This window comes from Paroedura picta, chromosome 15 (genome assembly GCF_049243985.1).
Source record: "Paroedura picta isolate Pp20150507F chromosome 15, Ppicta_v3.0, whole genome shotgun sequence".
Classification (NCBI taxonomy): Eukaryota; Metazoa; Chordata; class Lepidosauria; order Squamata; family Gekkonidae; genus Paroedura; species Paroedura picta.
In genome coordinates, this window is record NC_135383.1 from 26,352,598 (window position 1) to 26,375,877 (window position 23,280).

Genomic DNA, 23,280 nt, shown 5'->3' on the forward strand with positions numbered 1-23,280 from the left:
AAATGAAACGGAACAAGTCTCCCCCTGCTGGCAGAAGGCAGCAACAGCAGGAGACGGAGAACTCCCTCTAGGGGGGGCGTTGCAGGGCTCTGGGGCCACGACCGAGAAGGCCCTCTCCTAGGCTGCCACCTGCCTCATTTCAGAAGGTGAGGGGGCCTGAAGAAGGGCCCCAAAGGCACCACCTGGTTGATTTGTCCATAGACCTTCCTCCAGGAAATGATGTGAACAGATTGGGCGGTCCCTGGCAGTAAACATGTCCTGAGAGGATGGTGTAGAGCAGCCCATATATACCCACGGATCCCTTGCCATAATTTTTCTAGAACTCTTTTGTAATGGAAATTTCTCCTTGCCTCATTCCCCCCTCTCTCTTTTTTTTAAAGAGAAGATAAAATAAATAAAGCTAACCTGTTAAGAGCTGCGGGATGATTTGTCGTTTTCCTGCGGCAAGACAATTTGTCATCTCTTGCATAGAATCTGTTACAGAACAGTCAAGCTGTGAAAGAGGAAATCATCCCAGGCACGCGGGATATTAAAGTACACAAAAGAAGATTCTCTCCCTCCCCCTCCCTCCCTCCCTCCCCCTCCCTCCCCTGGACTTCTGATGCACGGGTGTGTTTTTGCAGTGATTAATCTCCCCAAATATCAGGTGCGGGTGGGGAAAGGGAGGGGGAGAAATGAATGCTGGCAGAAGTAATTTCTTCAGAGGAAATGTACAGTTTGTCTCATTCATGGTGAGGAGAAAGGGAAATGCAGAGAGAGGTGTGGTGAGCCTGCCAAGGCACAGTCTGCCTGATCCCGGATTCTGCTCTGGGGGACAGTTGTACCTTGCAGTCCTACGGTGGGCCTGTAATACCTCTTGAGGGGAGGGGAGGTTAGGCAAGGTGTAGCAAGGGATGCAAAATGTACACTCTGGCTTCTAAACAGTCATTGCCAACTTGCTTTCGGTCCTGTCTCTACTGTATGAAGGTAAATTCAAAAGAAATTCCATCTAAACATCCGGAAGAAGTCCCTGACAGAGCGGTTTCTCCGTGGAACAGGCTTCCTCAGGAGGTGGTGGATTCTCCATCTTTGGAGATTTTTAAGCAGAGGCTGGATAGGTCCCAACTCTATGATTCTAAGGGCCAGAGATTTGCTTTCATTAAATCTTTTCAAGATCGTGAATTCTGCACATGCAGCTGTTTTCCCTGTGCTAGCAGCAAGGCGGGGAAGCCTGCATCGCCTTGGTGATCTCCTTTTCATTCAGGATCCTGTCTGCTGTTCTACAGGTTATTTGTTTGGTTTCCTGCCCTTTTTATTTTTTATCCTGCCCATCCAGGTTGGGAATTGGTGTCCTCTAGCTTTTTGGGAAAGAGCCTTTGGCTGGTTTCCCTATTGAGGGAATTGCCAGGAAAGGCCTTCATGTGGTATGGAGACGAAGAGACCTCCGTTGTCCTTGATTCCAGTTCCAAGTGGCCTTTTCCTATGTCAGTTGAGATACAGGCAAAGGGCTCTTCTAAGGATTGTTCTAGGGTTGTGCGCTTTGGCGGCAGAAGTGCACAACCCTAGACGAATCCTTGCAAGACAGTCAGCAGTTAACCCTTTTACTCATTTCAGGCAGACGGGACGGAGACGGTGCCTGGCAGGATGGAAGAGCTCTGATGAGGTTTCTATTGATAGTCACGCCTGACTGAGAGGATTGTTGCTTTTGCCTTTTGTATTGCGGTGGGTGGCTGAATTTGCACCACAGTCTGGCGAAATCTCTCTTGCTTTTCACAGTGCCGATGAGAAGGTTCAGGAAGCCCCTTTGCCTTCCTCTTGGGGACGATGCCCTTTGCAGGTGTCTTCAGGGTGGTGGCCGGCCTGCCTGACAGTTTCTCTTGCTTGATGGAGCAAAGTCCGTGGAATGAGCAGTTGAGCCGCGAGATGCAGAGAGTGTTTCCAGGATCCCTATCATGCTACCAGACAGTATTAGTTATCGTATACCTTGCTAAGAGGAGAAGTATAAGGATTCCTTTGCTTTTGTTCCAGTGGGGTGAATCAAAAAAGGGTCCATTGACACTTGCTGAATTAAGCATTTCACCTTCTGTTAGAAATTCTGTTAGAAATTCTGTTAGAAAACTGACCTGGGGTGGGGGTGTGGCATAAGAGCTGTAAATTGGGACCCTAGTCACTGTGCAATGGGAGCGTATGGGGGACAACTTACCCTGGAGTGACAGAATTTGGGTATGCAAACTTGTTGATTAGAGGAGTGCTTGGATGGGGGGGGTACAGCTCTTGCCAAATTTATTGCTCTCCACTCTTGTTTTTCCTTCCGAACCACAGCCTGTCTCTCTTAAAGGAGATTGCTTTAACTGGTCACAAGCAGGATCAGACCGAAACAACTTGGCAAAAATTTTGCTATTAATAATGTTATCCTATTATCCATATCTGATAGTAACATTTGAAATAGACTCTGCAAAGAAAGATAAAATTTAGAAGAACTGCCCTAAATATTTCTTCTTCAGCATGTCCGCTAAACCAGGGTTAGTCAACCTGTGGTCCTCCAGATGTTCATGGACTACAATTCCCATGAGCCCCTGCCAGCAAATGTTGGCAGGGGCTCATGGGAATTGTAGGACATGGACATGGACAGGTTGACTACCCCTGTGCTAAACAACAGAGCAGCTAAATATATTTCAAAGTCCCGACGGTCTGCACAAGCACATCTTCCGTCCGAATGAAAAATGCCTGCATAACAGCCCTCAGGAACCAGTGACAGAAAGGTGTTATGTCCTTCTGTACTGCAGCACTGTCACGTTAAAAGCACACTGTGGGGATTCGGCCATGAGCAGCCATTGAGCACACCCGCCATGCTCTCTCCTGCATACCAGGGGTGCCTGCCCCAGACTTCTTTAGCCTCATGAGCTTTGTTTGGGTTAAAGCCCAACAACTGAGGCTTGTTTCCAGCGACCTTTTCCCAAGGGTTCAGTAGCAGATCTTTTCTAGCCCCTCGTGAGACATAATCCCACAAAGACGATCTTCGTCGTGCTCAAACTTCCAGGGATTCTTCGCCTCAGTCAAGAACAGAGAATCCCTCTCTCCCTCCTGCCTTCTTGCCGGCCGCCTGTCATGTTTATAAATCTTGTGCCTCCTCTCAAGAGGAAGGGGAGACCAGCCAGAGGTCACACATCACCTTTTTGGCATTCAAAGCAGGGGCTGAAACACATTTTTGCCTGTCTGTCACTTGGGGGTCCCTCCCCCCTCCCCCCGCCCTCCCAGTCCTGCAAGGGAAAAAGAGAAGAGGGAATTGAAGCAGATCTTCCCTTCAGGAGCTGGCTACTCCTCTGATGCTCCTAGGCACATGGATTTAATTTATAGCTCGAGTTTTGCCAACACTCTCTCTGTGTTTGAAAAGAACCCACACCCACGCAGTGAGGGTGACAGTGCCCCCTCGTGTTCAGTCTCCCCCTGAAACAGCAGAAAGGGGAAGGAGAAAGCAGAGTTAGAAATGGAACTGTGCTGGGTGTTTTGTTGTTTTCTACTCAGCCCTGGGTCATTTTTGCGGCTGCTTCAGTGGGAATCAAATGGCAGCTGCCCTCTCTTTTCCTTCAAAGACCATATAAGCCCCCCCCCCCCAATATCAGTATGGACTTTTCTTCCTGGCAGCAGCTCTTCAAGGTCTCTTCTCTGCAAGATCTGGAAAGGCCTTGAAGCCTTTCAGGTGCAAAGCTTAGACTTCACTACTGAGCAATCCCCTCTCTCCCTCCAAAAGCCCCCCAGCATCCTGGTTAGAGTAGCTGCCTATGACCGGTAGCAGCTCTGCCATGTCTCTGGTAGGCAAGGTTTACTATCCCTGAATCACAGGAACAAAGAGTTGAAAGGGGCCATAGAGGCCATCTAGCCCCATCCCCTGCTCAGTGCAGGATCAGCCTCAAGCTTCCAGGATAAGTCCCTGTTCAGCTTCTGCTTGAAGACGGCCAGTGAGAGAATTTAGATCCTTTAACTGAAGGCGGAATTAAACCTGGGTCTTGGCACGCAAGACCAAGTGGCTGTATCAGGAAGTCACCGTTCTTCTCCATAGAGCACAGTAAAGAAAGGGGGCCTCATAGGAACAGAGGGAGCTGCCTTGTACAAAGTCCTGCTGTGGCCGGTTGCAATGCTTCCTTGTCTTTCTAGACATGCCTTACACCAGGGGTGCACATGAACATCTGGAGGACCACAGGTTTTGGTCCTGCCTTACGCCCTTCTAGAAGCAGCCCTCCCAGATCTCAGGCAGAGAGGGGCCTTTCTGAGCACCGGCCACTGGAGAACCTTTCCCTGGAGATGAAGGGGCAGGGGAGTTGCCAGCCTTTTTGAGTCTGTGGCCATCTTTGGACTTCTGATACACCAAATGGCTTTCACAGTGAAGATCCTTGTGCTGAGGTACAATATTTATCAGGACAGCCAGTCACATCTCCAGTGGCCAGTCAGAAACCTTGCTGGGTAAAAGCTCCACCTGACCCTGCTCACAAGACTTGGCGGACACCATGTTAGGGAGCCCCGTGATAGGGACCGAGCAGTCTCCTGGTGGCCTGGCTCTCCCACCAGCCCTTGCCTCTGGTCTGAAGGGGGGAATTGTGCCCCGCCCCCCCCAGTGACTAGATGTCTTGCCAAGATGGAAAGATGCGATATCAGCACATCGGCCGGTGCTCTGGAATTTTTTTGTAGTTTTGTAGCTCCTTGCCTTGCCCTGAAAGCCCCCCCCTCCCTCCTGGGCAGCAGTCTGGCATCCCTGCTGGGGACTGAATCTGAAAGACAAGAACCTGGATCTGTTCTACACCTGTGCTGTGGTCCCGATCCTGTATTCCTCACTGCTGGCATTCCCTGCAAAGACGACGATTAAACATTCTGCACCAACATATCCCTGATTCTGGAACTTGTATGAAACCGCAGGTGTGCAGGATCTGAATCTTGTACCACCGGCTGCATTTTCCCTACTATCTTGCCCCATGCCTTGTTTTTCCACTGGCCAGAGGGAAGTGCTAGAGGTGAGCGGCAGTGTTCAGGCCCAATGCCCGGCCCCTGGGAAGACTAGCCAGATGTTGCCAGTGTGCTTTCAGGCCTAGCTGCCTATTTGCAAGGACTAGAAACTTGCTTTAAAAATAAATGCTGTGGTTCCCTCACTGACTTCAGCATGCTCACTGAATTGCAGCATACAGAAAGCTGTCTTTCTTGGTAGAGGTTGGGGGGAAGGGCATGGATGCAAAATAGAGAATGCAACCCCCCCCCCCAATTACTTCATTCTGAACAGAGCTGAAGAACCCCTTTTCCAGTGGGATCTGGGAGCCATGGTTGGTTTGACCAACAATAAATTAATACCCATCTTCCTAGGGTGCGCATCTCTCACAATTATTAGATATTTGGAAGGGAAAAAATCCTCTGTTTCAGTCGTCTGTCCTAGTACAGATCCCTAAGGAGGGTCACAGCAGTTTGATTTTACTATAAAATAGACAAAATTACTCCCTTTACAATACAAAATGCATTAAAAAAAAGGAAACCAGATAACTTAAATAGATGAAAGGAGGAAGGAAGGAAGGCTTTTCAGGTACAATAAAATCATTAGTAATGCTGATAAGAAAATACTTTAGCCATTTTCAAGCTGCCTTTGTATTCCGTTTTAGTAACTGGTTGCTAATGGGTTTTTTCTGTCATTTCTGCTAGCAGAATTTATTTCCCTGTTCAAACAAACCTGCTTGCATTGGGTTAGCAAAGCGTGGTTGAGGTGCTTTTGAGGGAAACGGCTTCCTTCCATTTCCCACCTCTCCATTGTACTTCTGAATAGGTGTGTTGTGCTGCTTAAAATGTCCACAGCTTCTTACAGTGCTGCTGCCTCCACCCCCACACAGTCTTCCACTGACTTTTTAAAAATGTTCTAAGTTGAGTGCTCTAGTGCTATAGCAGCACCATTGAGATGCTTTGACGACATTGCAGTGCTACAGCGCCATTGAGACCAGCGGGTTTCCACAGCGGAGTGAGGACTCAAGCCTGGGTCTCACGTCTCATCACACTGGCTTTTGTGGGGCGGTCGCTGTTGAAGAGTAGCAAGCAGCCTGGCCTGGGTGAGTCATGCAAGTCACGTGTTTCATGGCTGCTGCTGTGCCTGACTCCAGAGAGGCTTCCCTCTAGGGTGAAAACAGCTCTCCACTTCTAGACGCCATGCCTGGAGTGCTGACCTTCCTGTTGTTACTGCCTAGAGACGGCCACGGGGGCATCTTTTTGTTAAAGCTACAGGTGCTTCTTTTTATCATTTGGGGTTTTATTAATGCCCTCCCATGTATTTTTTTTTGTTGCAGATTTTTCTGAAGTGGCATTTTTCAGGCTGTAGGAAGACCTGTCTTGTTTGTTCGCATCTCCAGTCTGTGGGTTCAAGTCTCCTCCGATCTGGCTGGGTTGCGAAGTAGACTATCCCGTACTTGCTGAGGAAGGGGAACTTCCCCCCTCTTTGCTGTGCCTCCTTCCCTCCATTGCTTCTGCTCCCAGAGAATCACAGGCCGGCCCCCTCATCTCCATTGAAGTCAAACCTGGCACAGCTTCAGCTCCCACCGTCCCCACTGTCTCTGTCCCCTAGGATCCCTGTCTCCTTTGCCAAGCCCCCTGCATCTCCCACCCGCATCTCTTCCAGGGCACCTCTGTCTCCCGGCAGCTAGCTGACACAGCATGTTTCCCATGACCACACCACATGGCCCAAACTGCCTACAAGCCCTGTGCAGCTGCAGCCCCCCCCCCCCATCAAGCCATTGTCTTTTGTCCCTTTACAAGACAGGGAAAAGGGAGGACCTGGGTAACTACCGACCCATCAGTTTGACTTCTATAGCTGGCAAAATTTTAGAACAGTCAGTCCTTAAGCAGCTAGAGCAGATGGCTGTAAATACTAAGAGTCAGCAAGGCTTTCTCAAAAACAAGTCATATCAGACTAACCTTATTTCTTTTTGAGAAAGTGCTGGATCAGTGGAATGCTATGGATATAGTTTATCTTGATTTCAGTAAAGCTTTTGATAAGGTTGGTAAAATGCAGTATGGATCCTATTAGGTGGATCAAGAACTGGTTGACAGATCACACCCAAAGGGTGTTTGTAAATGGTTTGTCATCCTAGAATCATAGAAACATAGAGTTGGAAGGGGCCACACAGGCCATCTAGTCCAACCCTCTGCTCAACGCAGGATCAGCCCTAAGCATCCTAAAGCATCAAAGAAAAGTGTGTATCCAACCTTTGCTTGAAGACGGCCAGTGAGGGGGAGCCCACCACCTCCTTAGACAGCCTGTTCCACTGCTGAACTACTCTGTCTGTGAAAATATTTTTCCAGATATCTAGCCTATATCGTTGTACTTGTAGTTTAAACCCATTACTGCGTGTCCTCTCCTCTGCAGCCAGCAGAAACAGCATCCTGCCCTCCTCCAAGTGACAACCTTTCAAATACTTAAAGAGGGCTATCATGTCCCCTCTCAACCTCCTTTTCTCCAGGCTGAACATTCCCAAGTCCCTCAACCTATCTTCATAGGGCTTGGTCCCTTGGCCCCAGATCATCTTCGTCGCTCTCCTCTGTACCCTTTCAATTTTATCTACGTCCTTCTTGAAGTGAGGCCTCCAGAACTGCACACAGTACTCCAGGTGTGGTCTGACCAGTGCCGTATACAATGGGACTATGACATCTTGTGATTTTGATGTGATGCCCCTGTTGATACAGCCCAAAATGGCATTCACCTTTTTTACCGCTGCATCACACTGCCTGCTCATGTTTAGTTTACAATCCACAAGTACCCCAAGGTCTCGTTCACACACAGTGTTACCTAGAAGCGTATCCCCCATCCAGTAGGCATGCTTTTCATTTTTCTGACCCAGATGCAGAACTTTACACTTATCTTTATTAAATTGCATCTTGTTCTCATTTGCCCATTTTTCCATTGTGTTTTTGGAGAGGAGTGACGAGTGGAGCTCCTCAGGGATCTGTCCTGTGCCCTGTGTTGGGCAACATATTTACAAATGATTTTGATTTTGATGAAGGAATACAGGGAGTGCTCATTAAATTGCAGATGATACCAACCTGGGAGGGGTAGCAATCACACCAGAAGACAGAATCACGATACAGTTTGATCTTGACAGGCTGGGCAACTGGGCTAAAATAATTTCAATAGTGAAAAATGTAAAGTTCTGTATTTAGGCAGGAAAATTCGAATGTATAATTTTAGAATGGGGAGACCTGTCTTGGAAATAGTATGTGCGAAAAGGATCTGGGGGTCTTAGTAGACCATACACTGAACATGAGTCCAGTGTGGCTTAGTGGCTAAAAAGGCAAGTTTGCAGTGTCCAGTTTGCAGGAGGTGATGTTACTTAGAGAACTGTGTTCCATTTTGGTCACGACAAGTGAAGGACATGGACAAACTAGACCAAGTCGTATGAAGGAAGGTTGGGGGAGCTTGGTCTGTTTAGCCTGGAGAGAAGATGACTGGTCCTATGATAACCATCTTCAAGTATAGGAAGGGTTGTCATAGAGAAGATGGAGCAGAGTTGATTTCTGTTGCCCCAGAGGGTCGGACCAGAGCCAATGGGTTTAAATTAATTCAAAAGAATTTTCAGCTAAACATCCATTAGAAGTTCTTGACAGAGCAGTGGAACAGGCTTCCTTGGGAGGAGGTGGGTTCTCCTTTGGAAATTTCTGACCAAAGACTAGATAGCCATCTGACAGAAATGCTGATTTTATGACCTTAGGCAGAGTGTGAGTGGGTGGGCAGAAGGGATTGTGTCCATGCTTGGCTCTTGTGGCCCTTTCTTGCATGCCCAGGGAAATGCTGATCACCACTTTGGGGTCAGCAGACGAATTCCCTCCAGGCCAGACTGGCCTGGGATTCTGGGCATATACTTGGGGTCACTGTGGGTGGGCAGGTAGTTGTGAATTTCCTGCATTCTGCAGGGCATTGGACTAGATGACCCTGGAGATCCCTTCAAATTCTATGATACTAATGCTGGAGACCAAGACGTCCATGGTTCCCAGTCTCAGGTTCCTCCCCACTACCACATTGGAGATTGAGAGGCGCGAGGCTCCCAGTTTCAAAGCCCTTCCCCTCCTCAACACACTGACCTTGGAGACCGAGAGCCAAGTAGGTCCCAGTCTCCACGCCTTCTCTCCCGCCTCACTGTGGCTGCAGCCCCCAACCTCCTTAGTGGCTGCTGAGGCTTCTGCCCTCCCACTCGCTTCCTTGTGGCACAGACTAGGAGCCTCTGACACCGCCGGCTCTTGACTCTCGGGTGTCTTGGAATACGTGCATTGTCTATTGGGGGGAATTTAACCCTCTTGCTGCATTTTAATTCCCCAGGCTGAGCCCTGAGCCTCTCTGTGGCCCCCATCTCTGGATTTAGCTAGCCACAGATGGCAGCCGCACAGGGCTAATAGGATACAGATGATGATACAAGGATGATAATGTGGTAATGTGTACCATGTATATGAGAATGGGAAGCTGAAAAAAATGAAACCGATAAGTGGGGAAAAACAGGTTTTTAAAAGCACGAGAAACATTTTTAACATCCTAGATGGAGGCTAATTACAAAAGTAGAAAACTTTCCTGCAGGCTTTCTTTAAAAAGTGACCACAGGCCTAATCCGGCAGGCACCATAAGAACAGTTCTCGTAGCTCTGCATCAGCAGCCTCAGCGGGTCCATCCAGGGGGAAGGACTTGCAACAACATCTCTTCATTGTTTAATCTGCATTGCATCGTTCATTTTTAAATCAAGGCAGTCTATATGTTTGAAAGCAAAACAGAATCGGAATAAAACTTCAGGATCCATATCTATCTTTAGGCAGTTTGTGTGAAACTGAGCCTGATTGGCCCTCAGTGGGGGATATGGACCCAATAGGGAGAGGGGCACTGGCCCTCCTTCCTCCTTCCTGCCCTCCTTCTCCCTCTGAGGCCCTTGCTGCCACTTCTGGGCAGTGAACAGGGCTGCGGAAGAGGAGCACCAAGGGTAAGTCTGGCTACTCTGGCGTGTGGGGGCCGGGGGCCCTTGGGGGCACTCCAGGGAAGTGGAGGAGGTGGCTGGTGGGTGGCCTGGAGGGAAGCCAACATGCCAGGTGAGCCGCAGCCTGGGCGGGAGGCAGAGGCCGGAGCAAGAGGTGCCCAGTGTGGTAAAGGACCTCAGGGGATGATGACCTGTGCGGGGGGCTTGGAAAGTGTGGGCCCTGCCCCTGGGGAGCGGGGAGGAAGACACTTTGCACCGGGGCAGGTGAGGCTGAGGATGGCGGAGTCCAGGGCAGGGCTGGGCGAGAACGGCAGCAGTGTCATTTGGCAGGAGTGGCAGCAGGGCTCTCTGTGGGGTGGGGTGGGGTGGGGGCACCCAGAGCACCTTTGCCAGAAGAGGAGTGGGGGGGGGGGCACGGTGTCTGGAGTTGCAATTGTCCTGGAGTGGGGGATATTTCACCAACAGGAAAAAGGCAGTCCAGTTTCATCAGTGGTTGCTGGGCAGATCCATCGGACTGCCTTTTCCCTATTGGTGGGATGCCCCCACTCAGTGCCAGTCCCCTGTTTTAAGAAGGGAGCCACCTGCCCCTGCGATGCACAATGTATTGTATGGAAAGATACCTACTGGAGCAAAAGGAGGCAGCACAACAATCGCTGGAGGTGTGAGAAAACGGTATAGTTTTCATGTGGCATTTGAAAGATTAGTACAGCAAGCACCATCCCTAAGTTTCCGAAAGGGGCATTCCAGCAAACAGGCAAGGCCCTGCCTGGAGCTACCACCTTCCTAGCCTCTGAATACCAGGACAGCTGGCCTCAGGACAAAGGGCCACATGGGAAAATATAGTCCTCGAGAGCTGTAGGAGTTCCGCAGGACAGCACAGTTTCTGCTGTTTTACTTTTAGCGCCTTCACTTCCCTGTAGTGCTGGAAGGGTCTTCTTTCTGCAGAGCCATGCACCAGGTGTAGCTTAATACAGGTGTAGTCAACCTGTGGTCCATGGACTACAATTCCCATGAACCCTGCCAGCAAATGCAGGCAGGGTCTCATGGGAACTGTAGTCCATGGACATCTGGAGGACCACAGGTTGACTACCCCTGGCTTAATACATCCAGCTTAGGACTCCCAGCCACTTCCTCCTCCTCCCTTTTGCAAAATGCATGAATAATTACGCCAGGGCACTCTCACATGTTTTATGGCAAGCGGCTCACGATCATTTTCTCTCCTCCCCCCACTCTGAAACAAGGTTTTATGATAATATAGTAAAAATATTAAATTAGAAAATGCCTCACTAAGGGTGATAAAACCTTACTGCAGCCGAAATAGGTAATTATCCCCGGCTCAGCCTAAAATGACAGTTTAACCGAAATAAAAATGTTACCGCTCATTACTTGCTTTTGTAGGTTGCAATAAAGGGTAAGTTAAACTTTAATTCAGGGGAGACCCCTGTTTCGACCCCACGCCTTCCGCACACTCTTACCTTGGGAGTAAGTGCTATTAATTACTTGCTGTATAGGTTACTCCTTAGTACTTGGCTCATTTGGGTGTTGAGAATAGCCTTTCGGGCATGCTGGACAGTTGACCCAGCTGGCTTGTTCCCTGCCTCCCTCTCTGGCCTGATTACTCATGAAAGGAGACAATGTGCAGAAGGGGATGGGGCTAGGGTTGGGTGCTCCGGCCGCCGAAGCAGCCAACCCTAGATGGAACAGGTACTGGACATCTGACTCTGCCTAGCCTTGAGAAACAGGCAGATATTGAGATTTCAGCTCAGCCTGCTGGATCAAAATGCAGATACAGCGGGGGTCATAGAATCATAGTTGGAAGGGACCTCCTGGGTCATCTAGTCCAACCCCCTGCACTATGCAGGACACTCACATCCCAATCGCTCATCCGCTGTCACCTGCCACCCCTTTGCCTTCAAAGTCCACAGGATGCCTTGGCATCCCACTAAGAGTCTCCCTGCCGTCCACAGAGTGTTTTAGAAAGTGGGCGGGGCTTTTATCCAGCAAGGCTTCTGATTGGCCATGGGTGATTAGATTGGCTGTGCAGATTTTTTAAAAACAGTACTTTGGTTTCATCCTTTCTCACTGTTCTTTCTTAATGTATTTTTAAAGCTTCCCCCCTTCTCCCCCGCTCTTGGGCGTCCTCCTTGTGTGGCTCCATCTCTAGTGGTTGGCATCACCTTCCATGGTGGCCGTTTTGTAGCTGCGCCCTCTGCCCTGTGTCAGGATCCCAGACGTCAGTCCCATGAGCTCAGTAGGGTAGAGCAGGGGTAGTCAACCTGTGGTCCTCCAGATGTCCATGGACTACAATTCCCATGAGCCCCTGCCAGCAAACGCTGGCAGGGGCTCATGGGAATTGTAGTCCATGGACATCTGGAGGACCACAGGTTGACTACCCCTGGGGTAGAGGATTCCTGAGTCTGTGTGTGTGTGGGGGGGGGGGGGTAGTGGCTGGATCCGGAATACCTCTCTGTTCCCACCCAGCTGCCATCTTTCTGAATGTCACATGGTGTGACCCAGAAGGTCGAAGCCCCTTATAACTGAGGCCCCCATCATGGGCTCCCCACTGGGTCTTCAAGGAGGCCAGGATCTGTTATCTGAGACCACGCTCTCTTCCGTGTAATATGATAGTGGCCTTACTTGAAATTATAGGAGGCACATTAAGCATTTATTTCATGCCAGAAAGGAGGAGGAAGGTTAGAGAATGGAAGGATCTTCTCACCCAGAGGGAACTCCCATGATAAACACCAAGAGTGACATTTGTGCGTGGACTTTTTAAAAAAAACGGTGTTTGGGTGGATGTGGTTTGCTGTAGCCGTAGCAACCCCAAACATTCCCTTACATTGAGGTTGTGTTCCCACCAGCTTGGTGTCGTGGTTAAGAGCAGTGGCACCTAATCCGGCGAGGTGGGTTGGTTTCCCCCTCCTCCCCCTCCACATGCAGGCAGTTGGGTGACCAGTCACAGTACTGATAGTACTGTTCTCACAGAGCAGATTCTCCCAGTCCCACTGTCCTCACAGGGTGTCTGTTGGAAGGAAAGGTGATAGCCTTTGGAGACTAGGGTTGTGCATGGCAGCATCAGATCAGCTGCCATAACCCGGAGACTCCCCTCCCCCCTGCGGTGCGGCACTGGCTGCGTCCCCCTGGAACGGCCGATTTGGACGCCGCTGTGCACAGCCCTATTTGAGACTCCTTCAGGTAGTGAAAAGCGGGGTTTGAAGAATAACTCTTCTTATTCCCCTGCAGGTGTTTGTGGGGAATATTTGGCTGGGAATCTAGCCTGGCCACTCACCCGTCTTCCCTCATGAGGGACCTCAAGCTCAAGGCTCATGTTCAACACCTGCCCAGGTGTCCCCTGTCCTCTCTTGCTGTTCCGTGGCAGGTGGATTTTCCTTCTAAAAGGTCCCTGCCTCTTCCGACATCTCCAGGGCAGCAAGCAAGAGGAGGTCTGGTCTCTGCCCCCTGAGAGTGAAATGCTGCTTGATCAATGCAGACGAGTCCAGGAGCTTCCCTGGTTCTGCAGGAGGCGTGCCAACACATGTGCTTAGTGCCAGTGGCCAGGCCCGGCAAGAGGCTGGCATGAATGGAAGGTGCTGTCTGCCAAGGGCCAAGCAGGATTCCCGGCCTCCTGTCCCATGGAAGATGGTGCCTTAAAGTCACAGTGTCCCTTTCGGTCCCAGGCCTGCCAGCAGTAATCCGATCTCATTTTCCAATTTGAAAGCATTAAAGTAGAAGTTAATTAAACAGGAGGCTAATAAGGTCAGCCTGACTCTGCTTGTGCGGCAGGGTGGGTTTGCTCCCTCTCAAAGCAGAGAGAACATTGGGTGGTGGTGGGGGGGGGGGGGAGCAGTGCTGTCAGACCAGTTGGAGAGTTTTTGAAGGTGATGGTCCATTTTCCCCTTGACCCAAGCAAAGAATTGCATGAAATCTTCCCCGACTTCTTCCCAGGTGCTTCTTTGAGATCAGGAAGAGACCTGTAGTTCCCGAGCTAATAAACAAGAGTTTATTGTTAGCAGGCAAATATTTTTGGCTTGCTTTCCAATTACAGGAACATGCTGCAATTAAAATTACCTCAAAAAAAATAAGCTGAGCCTGCTCTTAATCTGCATCCTGGACCATTAACAAGATTTACCCTCCACACGGATTTCCGAAAGTGTTTGTGGAGTGAGAAGTTTCCAGCCATTCAGGAGCTGGGAAGGTGGAAGCAGAGCTCCAACCTTTATGAGGAGGCCGAAGCTCCGTGCTTGCGTTGTCACCCTCCAGGGGGCTCCTGGAGATCCCTCTCCTGTTGTTACAGTTTATCTCCAGATGCCCCCAAGATCAACTCTCCTGGAGAAAATGGCTGCTTTCTCACAAGTGGCCGCAGAAATCTAGCTGTCCATTTGGTTTCACTGGGAGAGAACTTTGTCCAGATGAACCAAGCCAAAGGAAACCCGTCCCTTTCCCTCAGTAGCTGCTCTCTGGTGTGGTGCATTGCGAGGAAAAAATGGAGCCAGAAACAGAAATTTTACAACTATGAACAAAGGTCTGTCCAGCTCTATGTCTCCATTCTGAGTCTCATTGATTTTGCTTGGGAAGAGAGAAACATATCCTTATCCATGGTTCCACTATATATTTGTGAAACGCTCCTGTGGGAGGAGCTGTGCTGGCCACGCCCTCATTGGGTGGCCCCTATGCTCACAACACGCAGTAATGGGTTTAAACTTCAAGTACAACGATATAGGCTAGATATCAGGAAAAAATTCAGTCAGAGTAGTTCAGCAGTGGAATAGGTTGCCTAAGGAGGTGGTGAGCTCCCCCTCACTGGCAGTCTTCAAGCAAAGGTTGGATACACACTTTTCTTGGATGCTTTAGGATGCTTAGGGCTGATCCTGCGTTGAGCAGGGGGTTGGACTAGATGGCCTGTATGGCCCCTTCCAACTCTATGATTCTATGATTCTAACCCTCCCTAGCACCCTCTCTCACAGGATGCCTATTATGGGGAGAGGAAGGGAAGGTGATTTTAAACTGCTTAGAGACATCTGAGGCCTGCTGGGTGACACTGCTTTGAGACTCCTTTGGGTGGTAGTAATTGGCACTGGTTGCCAATTACTGCCAGGATCCGGTTCAGGGTTTTGGTATTAACCCGCAGACTTGAGGGACCACCTATCGCCCTATGTCCCCCACAGGGCGCTACGCTCTGCGGGGGGAATTGGTCATTCCTGGCCCCAGAGAAGCACGTCAAGCCTCAACCAGGGCCAGGGCTTTTTCGGTCCTGGCCCCCACCTGGTGGAATGAGCTCCCGGGAGAGCTGTAGGCCCTGCGGGATCTGTCAGCTTTCCGCAGGGCCTGTAAAACGGAGCTCTTCTGCCAGGTTTATGGTTGAGGCTGGGGTCTGCGAGGTAGTGCATTGCCCCCCCCCCCAGGGGGTCTGAAGTATACATCACCTTCCGCATTCTCTATCGCCTTGATAGATTGTGATTGGCTGCTGCCATGTTATGTTATGATTTTTAATGTATTTTAACGGGGTTTTAATTGGGGTTTTTAAGACAACTGTCACCCGCCACAAGCCTACCCAGGGAGTGGTGGGAAATAAATCTAGTAGTAATAGTAATAGTAATAGTAAACAGCACAAAAATGCAGCCCTTCTTCTTCTAAGGGGCTACAATGAAAGAGGTATGTGGACACATAACATTATATCAACAGTAAAAACATGGAGACAGAAGGAGCAGGGTGGACACCTGTGTCCTGTGACTACCCCATGTGGATTAGGGCAGGGAGACATTTTGGTGTCTGTGGCCTAATTCACACAAGCAGGGAAATGAGGTTGAACGCAGAACTGGGGGGAATTGGTTGCCATGTTATCTCCCCCTAAAAAGAGTCTCCAGTCTGATTTTCCCTTCACATATCTGAAGACCTGGCTCTGGAAAGCTCATCTGTAACCACTATGCCACAATTCCCAAAGGTCAGTCTTCTCCCACATTCAACTAACATTCCACACCACAGGTTCTTTGCACCCATATCTCCACACCCACGTCCTCATTTGTAACCACGCCACCACAACCTCCCACACAACACACATATTCAACCCCATGCCCTTACAGACTGGACAACCCCTCCCCTTCCTCTTCCCACTGCCAAGCTCTCTCTAGCTTAATCACTCTCTTCCTTTCTACCTCCCTCTCTCTTTGCTTTCCCCCCCTCCCCCCTGCTAGTGCCCATTGTAGCAGCTACAACAGGCTTTAATTCTAGTATATTTAATAATCACAATTTGTGACAGTAATTCTGTAGCTTGTGTTGTTATCCCACCTACTGCCCATTAAGGGGCTGCGGGTGAGAAAATGGGGACCGGGGCTAAAACTGCCCAGAGGTTTGAACTATGGGCCTCCTGAGACATGTAAGTCACAGTGAAAGTCTGAAATATTGCCTGCTTTAGACTGCATATAAAAACCAAACTTACCTGTCAGCTAAAGCTGGCATAGGACAGGAGGACGCTGGTGTGGAGCAAGGGCTACATCTGAGAAACTTGTGGGATGTCCCTGGGCTGGTCACTTGCTTTTAGCCTAATCTGCCTCACAGGGTTGTTGTGAGGAGAAGAGGGAGAATGGGCAAAACCTCACAGTAAACCAGGGTCCATGGAAAAAGCAGCATTTTACCATGTATGCTGAACCCATAAGTTGGCTCCCTATTTGTCTTTGATCTTGCCCCTGTAATCCATATGATTGTGACCTCCAGATTAGACTATTCTGACATGTCCTATCTAGGGCTACCCTTGAAGACACTTCAGAAACTACAGTTGGTCCAAAATGCAGTGTCCCTCAGCTGCCCCAACTCTGCCTCCTGGCTCTGCAGCAGTTCCGATGTGCAGTGGTGACACGGGCCCCCTTCCCCCCCCTTCTCCCCTTGCTTCTGAGGCCTGGACATCTCTCCCCTCCAAGTGGCACACACAAAACAGCCCAGTTGCCTCCCAGTCCACACAGTGGCCCCCTTCCTCCTCTCTCCTCCACCAGCCCCATCCCTTCATGGGCAAACCCTCTTTGCATGCCTGCTCTCACGGACCCCCCCCCCCCCGCACGGTCTGGTGGTCACTGTTTGCAAAATGTGAAGCCGGCAGGTGGGGTGGCCCTTCGGCTGTGCCCCCCCCCCATGTGTGGCCAGTGCTTGCTGAGCTGCAGTCAGAGGAGGCAGGAGGGAAGAAGCATCACACCTCCTCTGCCTTCGCTGCCATTCCCCCCCAGCCTGCTAGTTTCTTGACTGCTTCAACCACACATTCCTCAACACACACACACACACACACACACACACTCCAACCTATTTCCTACATTCCCCCCCCCACACACACACACACTATTTGCTTGAGCTCTGGATGGGCCACTTCCGGCCCCTGGGCCATGAGTTTGACACCCCTGCCCTAAAGGGTCTGGTCCCCGGGACAGCCGCTCTTTGGTTTCATCAGTATTCAGTAGAATAACTTTCTGCATAAGCTCTGAATGGCCATAACATCATATGTCATTCTTGATTTTTAAAGTAGTATTCCGAGCTTATTTTTAGGGATCCTAACCTCGGGGGCTTAAAACTAAAATAATCCATGCATAGAAGGAGGAGGAAGAAGAGGAGGAGGAGGAGGAGAAGTAGTAGAAGAAGAAGAGTTGGTTCTTATATGCCGCTTTTCCCTACCCGAAGGAGGCTCAAAGCGGCTTACAATCTCCTTCCCTTTCCTCTCCCCAGAACAGACACCCTGTGAGGTGGGTGAGGCTGAGAGAGCCCTGAGATTCCTGCTCGGTCAGAACAGTTTTATCAGTGCCGTGGCGAGCCCAAGGTCACCCAGCTGGCTGCATGTGGGAGAGTGCAGAATCGAACCCGGCATGCCAGATTAGAAGTCCGCACTCCTAACCACTACACCAGACTGGCTCTCACACCAAACTGGCATAGCCCATTTGTCACCCCTAGAGCAAGAGCCTTCTGGGTGGCTATGCCAGTGCTCTGGCACCAGCTCCGTTAGGCAGTTTGTGCCCCGTGGGATCTGGGATGCTTCTGTAGGGCAAGCCAGGGGGGCCTCCTTGGTGCAGTGTGTAATTAAATAGGGGAATGGGTGAGCCAGCGGCTAGTCCAGATTTGTCCTGAGCTGATGTCCTGAGTATTTTAGAATCTGGTTTATTGTGTTTATCGCTCTTATTATTTATTGTAAGTTTTGATGCTGTGTTTTGAAGCTCTCCGGGTCCTCCGTGCCAGTTGTGAATCAGAGTAAGGAATCAAGAAGCAGATCCCACCGGGCTGCTTATGGGGGATGCTTGCTGAAGGTCAGCTAGATTCCTCTCCAGGAGACTGGAGACCAGCCGATCTCTGTCTGAGATCTGGGAGGGCCGCTTACAGCCAGAGGAAGGGCCTGGAAAATTATCACGCCCAATTAATTGAAGGCGCCTTTCTAGTTGATCAAAATGTTTTTAATTGATCCTATTAATTTAGATCATTTTCACAGGTGTAGGAGACAGCAAATTGCTAATTATGATTAAGAATGTAGACTTCGTCTGACGCAGAATTATCAACAGCTTTGCAGTCTTACTGGATTAAGAAAAAACAACAACATGTATTTATTCCACAGTCTGAAGTTCAAATTCTACAAAAAATGGCAGTCAGGCATGTATAGATCTTATCTTGGATGGAAAATGGCAGAGTTGAAAATTAAGAATTGTCTATAGGTACTCTGTAGCTTCCAGTCATGGATGGTATCAATTTGGGTCCTCCTTTTCCAGCTTATTTATGCAACCCTGAGGCCTAGAAACTTGACGAATGGCTCACACAAAGGTTGGGCTCTTCAGTGCTTTGGCTAATGCTGGGGGGCCCAGTCCTTGTGAGCCTGCAGGCCCCTCTGGAATCCCGAGAGGGGGCTCCATGGCTGCCACGGTGGGGGGCCAGGCACAAAAAGAGCAGCCGGGGGAACCAGAGCAAAGCAAAGCAGCGTTCCTCCTCTTTTGGCAAAGGAAATGCAGAAGAGGAATGAAAAGAAATGAAGGAAAGTCCGAGGAGAGAGAAATGGAGAAACGGAAGGGAGAATGCAAAGAAGGGAAGACTGCAAGGGGATGGAACTACCGGCGACTCCTCTTGATCCTCCGGGCCTAGGGGCGGGGCTGCTGCCTTTGATTGTGGGCAGCAAATAGCCAGCCTTGCCTTCCTACGGCTCCGCCCACCTTCCGGAAACCTCTGTGGGCACCAAGGGAAGTACTAGATGGCCTCCATATTTTGGACTAGTGTTGTAAGCGACCTTGAATGATAAGAAAAGACACAATATGCAAATTTTGATAAAGGTGTCATGGAGGTGTCATGTTGAGGAACCCAGAGTTGGTGCTTTCTGTTGTCCGCAGCTGTGCTCAGACTAGTGTTGTGCGGGAAAGCGGCAGCCTCTAATCTGGAGAACCGGGTTCAGTTACCTGCTTCTCCACCACATGCAGGCAGCAGGATGACTTTGGCCATTCAGTTCTGTCAGAGCTCTCTCAGCCTCCCCTCCCTCATAGGCTGCCTGTTGTGGGGAGAGGGAGGCAAGGCAAATATAAGCCGCTTTGAGACACCTTCAGGCAGTGAAAATTGGGGTACAAAAACCGACGTCTCCTTTTCCTCCTCCTTTACCCAAACTGCTGTAGGGATGCTCTTGATTTGAGGCACCTCTTTTAGGATGGTTCTCATTGACCGATTATGCAAAGGGCAGAAAGGTCGGGGTGGCAGTGGCAGGGCAGCGGGGCTAATCCCTGCATACGAACGATGCTTCCCCTGGCAAGACAGCGGACGTGGGTCCTTCTTGCTGCAGCGGCCAGCAGAGGCCCAGCCAGGGCAGGGCTGGGCGTAAGGGAAGAGCCGGGCTCCTCCTACACACCTACGGTGTCCCTGCAGGGACACAAACGTGCTGTTCGGCTTCACGGTACTGTGGAGACAAATGGGGCACATCTCCACCCCCATGATGGTGGGATCCCCGTTCTCCCCTGCTGCCGTGGCCGTCCATGTGTGCCGGGGGATTTTGTGCCCCATGCGTGGTCCGGAAGCAGTGGGGCATGCAGCCCTGCCGCTAGGAACGGCCGCCAGCCCACCACCATGCATAATCGGTCATTGTGTGCTTGTGTGTGTGTTTTCCATCCAAGTATTGTCTGCCTACAGGAATAAAAGCAACATATTTGAAACGAAATGAGAGTCCCCCACAGCCAGCCCAGCTGAATCCTTTTTGCAGTGCCGTGGTCTCGTACAGCCCATTAAAATATTCAGTCCTGTTTTCGTCATTCAAGAGCCTTTTCTGGAAAGGGCAAGTTTAGGAAGGAAAAAAATCTCATTATCTAGAGAGATGGAATCCCACCCCGGTGTGCTATTTACATATTTCCAAGCTACACAAGGATGGCATTACACAAGCCCCCCCCCCCAGCTTTTGCATTTGTTAATAAACATTCTTAAGTGCATTTTTAATTATCTCTGTCCTTTTTGGTTCAAAAACCTGCATGAGGGCAACCCCTGCCTGCTCTCAGTTGATCTAGAAAAGTTATTTTCTTTCCAATCTGTCCTAGGCTGTGCTTGTCTCCCCAGTGGGGACCCAAAATTGTACATCATTCCCCTTGACTGTATTTTGTTCTCACAACAACCCTGTGGGGGAGGTTAGGCTGAGATTGTGTGAGAGGCCCAGACGCGCCCAGCAAGCTCCATGGTAGAGTGGGGTTCAAACCCAGGTCTTTAACTGCCCTGGAATTAGAGTGATGAATGAGGGGTGAGATTCCCCAGCCAAACATTTCAGTGAGTCACCCGGAGGCCGACCCTTCTGTCGCCGTCTTGGATGCTGTTTGGAAAGCTTTGCCTCCCTTTCAGCTACCGGAGAGGAAGGGCAATTTCTCTTGAAGAGCCAGTCGAGGGGGGTGAACCACAATCCCATTCCAAGGGGGGTCTGCACCAGCCTCAGCCACCTCGTCTGCTGAATGCCAAATGTGGTGGTGTTAAAATTGGGTGTCCATTCAAGGTGCGTCTTGTCACTGGAATAGCAGCTTGAGACGAATCAACAATGGGGAACCTCCCAGTGCAGAGGGGCCTCCCTTGGGGCACTCCCTGGCCGGGACCTGGTAGCCCTCCGTGTTATTCACTACGAACTCAGTCAAGGTGTGAAGGCAGATGACGCGATACGTCATTTTGAGCCCTGAGAATTCCTGTTTCAGCCTTCTTAGCTGTGCTGATTGCAGGCCCTCGATATCATAGAGCTTTTGTTGGTTTTCACTTGGAGGTGAATTTTAAAATTACGCCGCTTCCCCCTTCTGCCCATTCATGTTCTCTCTCTTTCTCTTTTCCCACCAGAACGGAGCTTTATCGGTCATTATTTGGCACAAGAGCTCCTCTTGAACGAGGTGACCAGCCGTAGGAGCCAGGAGAGAGGACCGGAGCAGCCATCCCACCCGCTTCCACTAAACGGCGGCCCCTCTTGGTCTCCCGCCCCCATTGATGGAGCTGCTCCTGCTACTGCTGGAGAATCACCCCTGCGGTCCCTGGTGGAGTTCGGCCCAGCGGAGGGAGGGAGGGAGGGTCAGGCTGTGAGCAGCCAGATACAGCAGCCGCCTCCTGCTCCAAGGCTGCTCATCAGAAAATTTCAGAAGATTTTGGCATCCCCTTGTGTAAGGGAATGCCTCCCCGTTGCCCTGCAACGCGGCAGAAACTGGGTCTGCTTGTTTGGCCAGAGAAAGAAGTGGTGCTCTTTGATGGAGGTTGCTGGTGAGGGCTCTTCTCTGGCGCAGGGCTCCGTGTTTCAGACCCCTGACTCTGGGCGGGTGGGGAAGGACCAGCTGGTTGGACTCTGCTCAGAAGGGGCTGAACTCCCACAGGTTCCGCTTGTGAGTCTTCCCGATGGGACCCAACCCATGGAGTCTCCCCGCCCTGCAGATGTAATATTCTGTGATCTATAAATGGTGGTGAGTTTTTCTGCAACCGTAGATCTTGTGCGCATTTAATTATTGTTGCTGAATTGGCGAGACCCCTTCCCTCCCAGCAGAGAGATGCTGTCTGTTGAGGTGAGGCCTGGTGTAAATCTCACGCAAAGGGAAGATGATTCACTTGTTTTTATTCAGAAGGTCAAAAAGCTGGGAATTAAATCCCCATAAAGTGGATTTATTAGCTTGCTATGATCAATCTCCAGTGGAGATTATCCTGCATAAATAATATGCGCATATGTAACGGCATCGTTCCTGGGGCGGCCTTTGGACCCCCCCCCCCCCAAATTCAAGGTAACTGTTTGCTTCAGAAGCTCTGAGCAGCTCTCACATCTTATTTTTTGAAGGATTGTTCAGTGCTTGTTTTTGGGAGTCGCAGTCTGGGGAGGCTTAAAAACTAAGTTGTCTTCCTGATTGCTCAAGGCTGCGCAGGAGGGGTGTGGCCGCCCGAGTGGTCTGGGCCAGGGCAGCGATGGGTGTGACGCTCTGGTCTTCTCGACTTGGTGCTCTGGCTTTGCACGAAGCAGGCCGGCCCCTGGTCTTGTGGCCCTTGGCAGGCCTCGCCGGTCTTCCCCGAGACTTGGGGCAGGCAGCCTTTCTGCGGCTCAAGGCTGAAGGAGAACTGCAGCACCTGCCTTGGACGTGGAGGGGCCCCTGGCAAACACCGTTGGGGGAGAGAGAGGGGGGAGCGATGCGCAGGGAGGCACATTTGGGGCATTGCCAACTTCTCAGCCTTTTGCCTTGGGCTCGCTGGGAGCTGTGCAAGCCTTGGAAGGGATGGCGGGCCCCAGCCATGCCTGTGGCCTCCTCCCTCCCTGCTTCTGGTGCTGGCTCAGAGATCTGGCCAGGAGCCCACTAATGGCGGGCAAAGGCCTCAACATTGTCGGCTGTCGCCTGGTCAGTGGGTGGAAGCAGGCCAGCATGACGGCAGCGGAGGGGCAGTCTTGGTTGCTGCAGGACAGAGTCCCTTCTGGCATGACCTGGAAGCCCTGTCATCTCCCCCGTGCAAGGCTGGCACCTTTGGGCCATGCTGGAAGTGACGACCTTGCCTGGGGACAGAGACCTGCCTCCCCCCTTCTCCCCCTGCTTGCCTGCCTCTTCTCTGCTGTTTAGATCAGCCTCACATCAGATGTTTAAGGGTTTTTTCTCTTCTTACATTACAAGAGAGCAATTATGTCCAACCCTCTCTCCCCCCCCCCCACACACACACATACACACACTACAAAACAAAACGGAAGAAATGGGTCGCACTGCAGTGCAGCCCCCACCGGTATGATCTTTTTGGCTGCCACAAGAGCCTTTTTTCATCCATCACTCTTGGGCCTTGCCAGGCCGGCTGTCCCTGGCCTCGAAACCTGCTCCTTCTGTCATGTTTGCTCCGTAAAGGAAGCGGCCGCCCCCCCTGCGCTGGG

General features: G+C 50.7%; 1 protein-coding gene across 1 annotated transcript in view; it reads left to right on the top strand.

The window, feature by feature from the left end:
• Positions 1-21,866, top strand: part of AATF (apoptosis antagonizing transcription factor) — a 94,892-nt gene extending 73,026 nt beyond the window's left edge. Inside the window, exon 12 of the mRNA XM_077311761.1 lies at positions 21,243-21,866. Coding sequence (XP_077167876.1) covers positions 21,243-21,306 — 64 coding nt within the window. The 3' untranslated portion in view covers positions 21,307-21,866. The remainder of the gene's footprint in view (positions 1-21,242) is intronic.
• Positions 21,867-23,280: the final 1,414 nt, after the last annotated feature.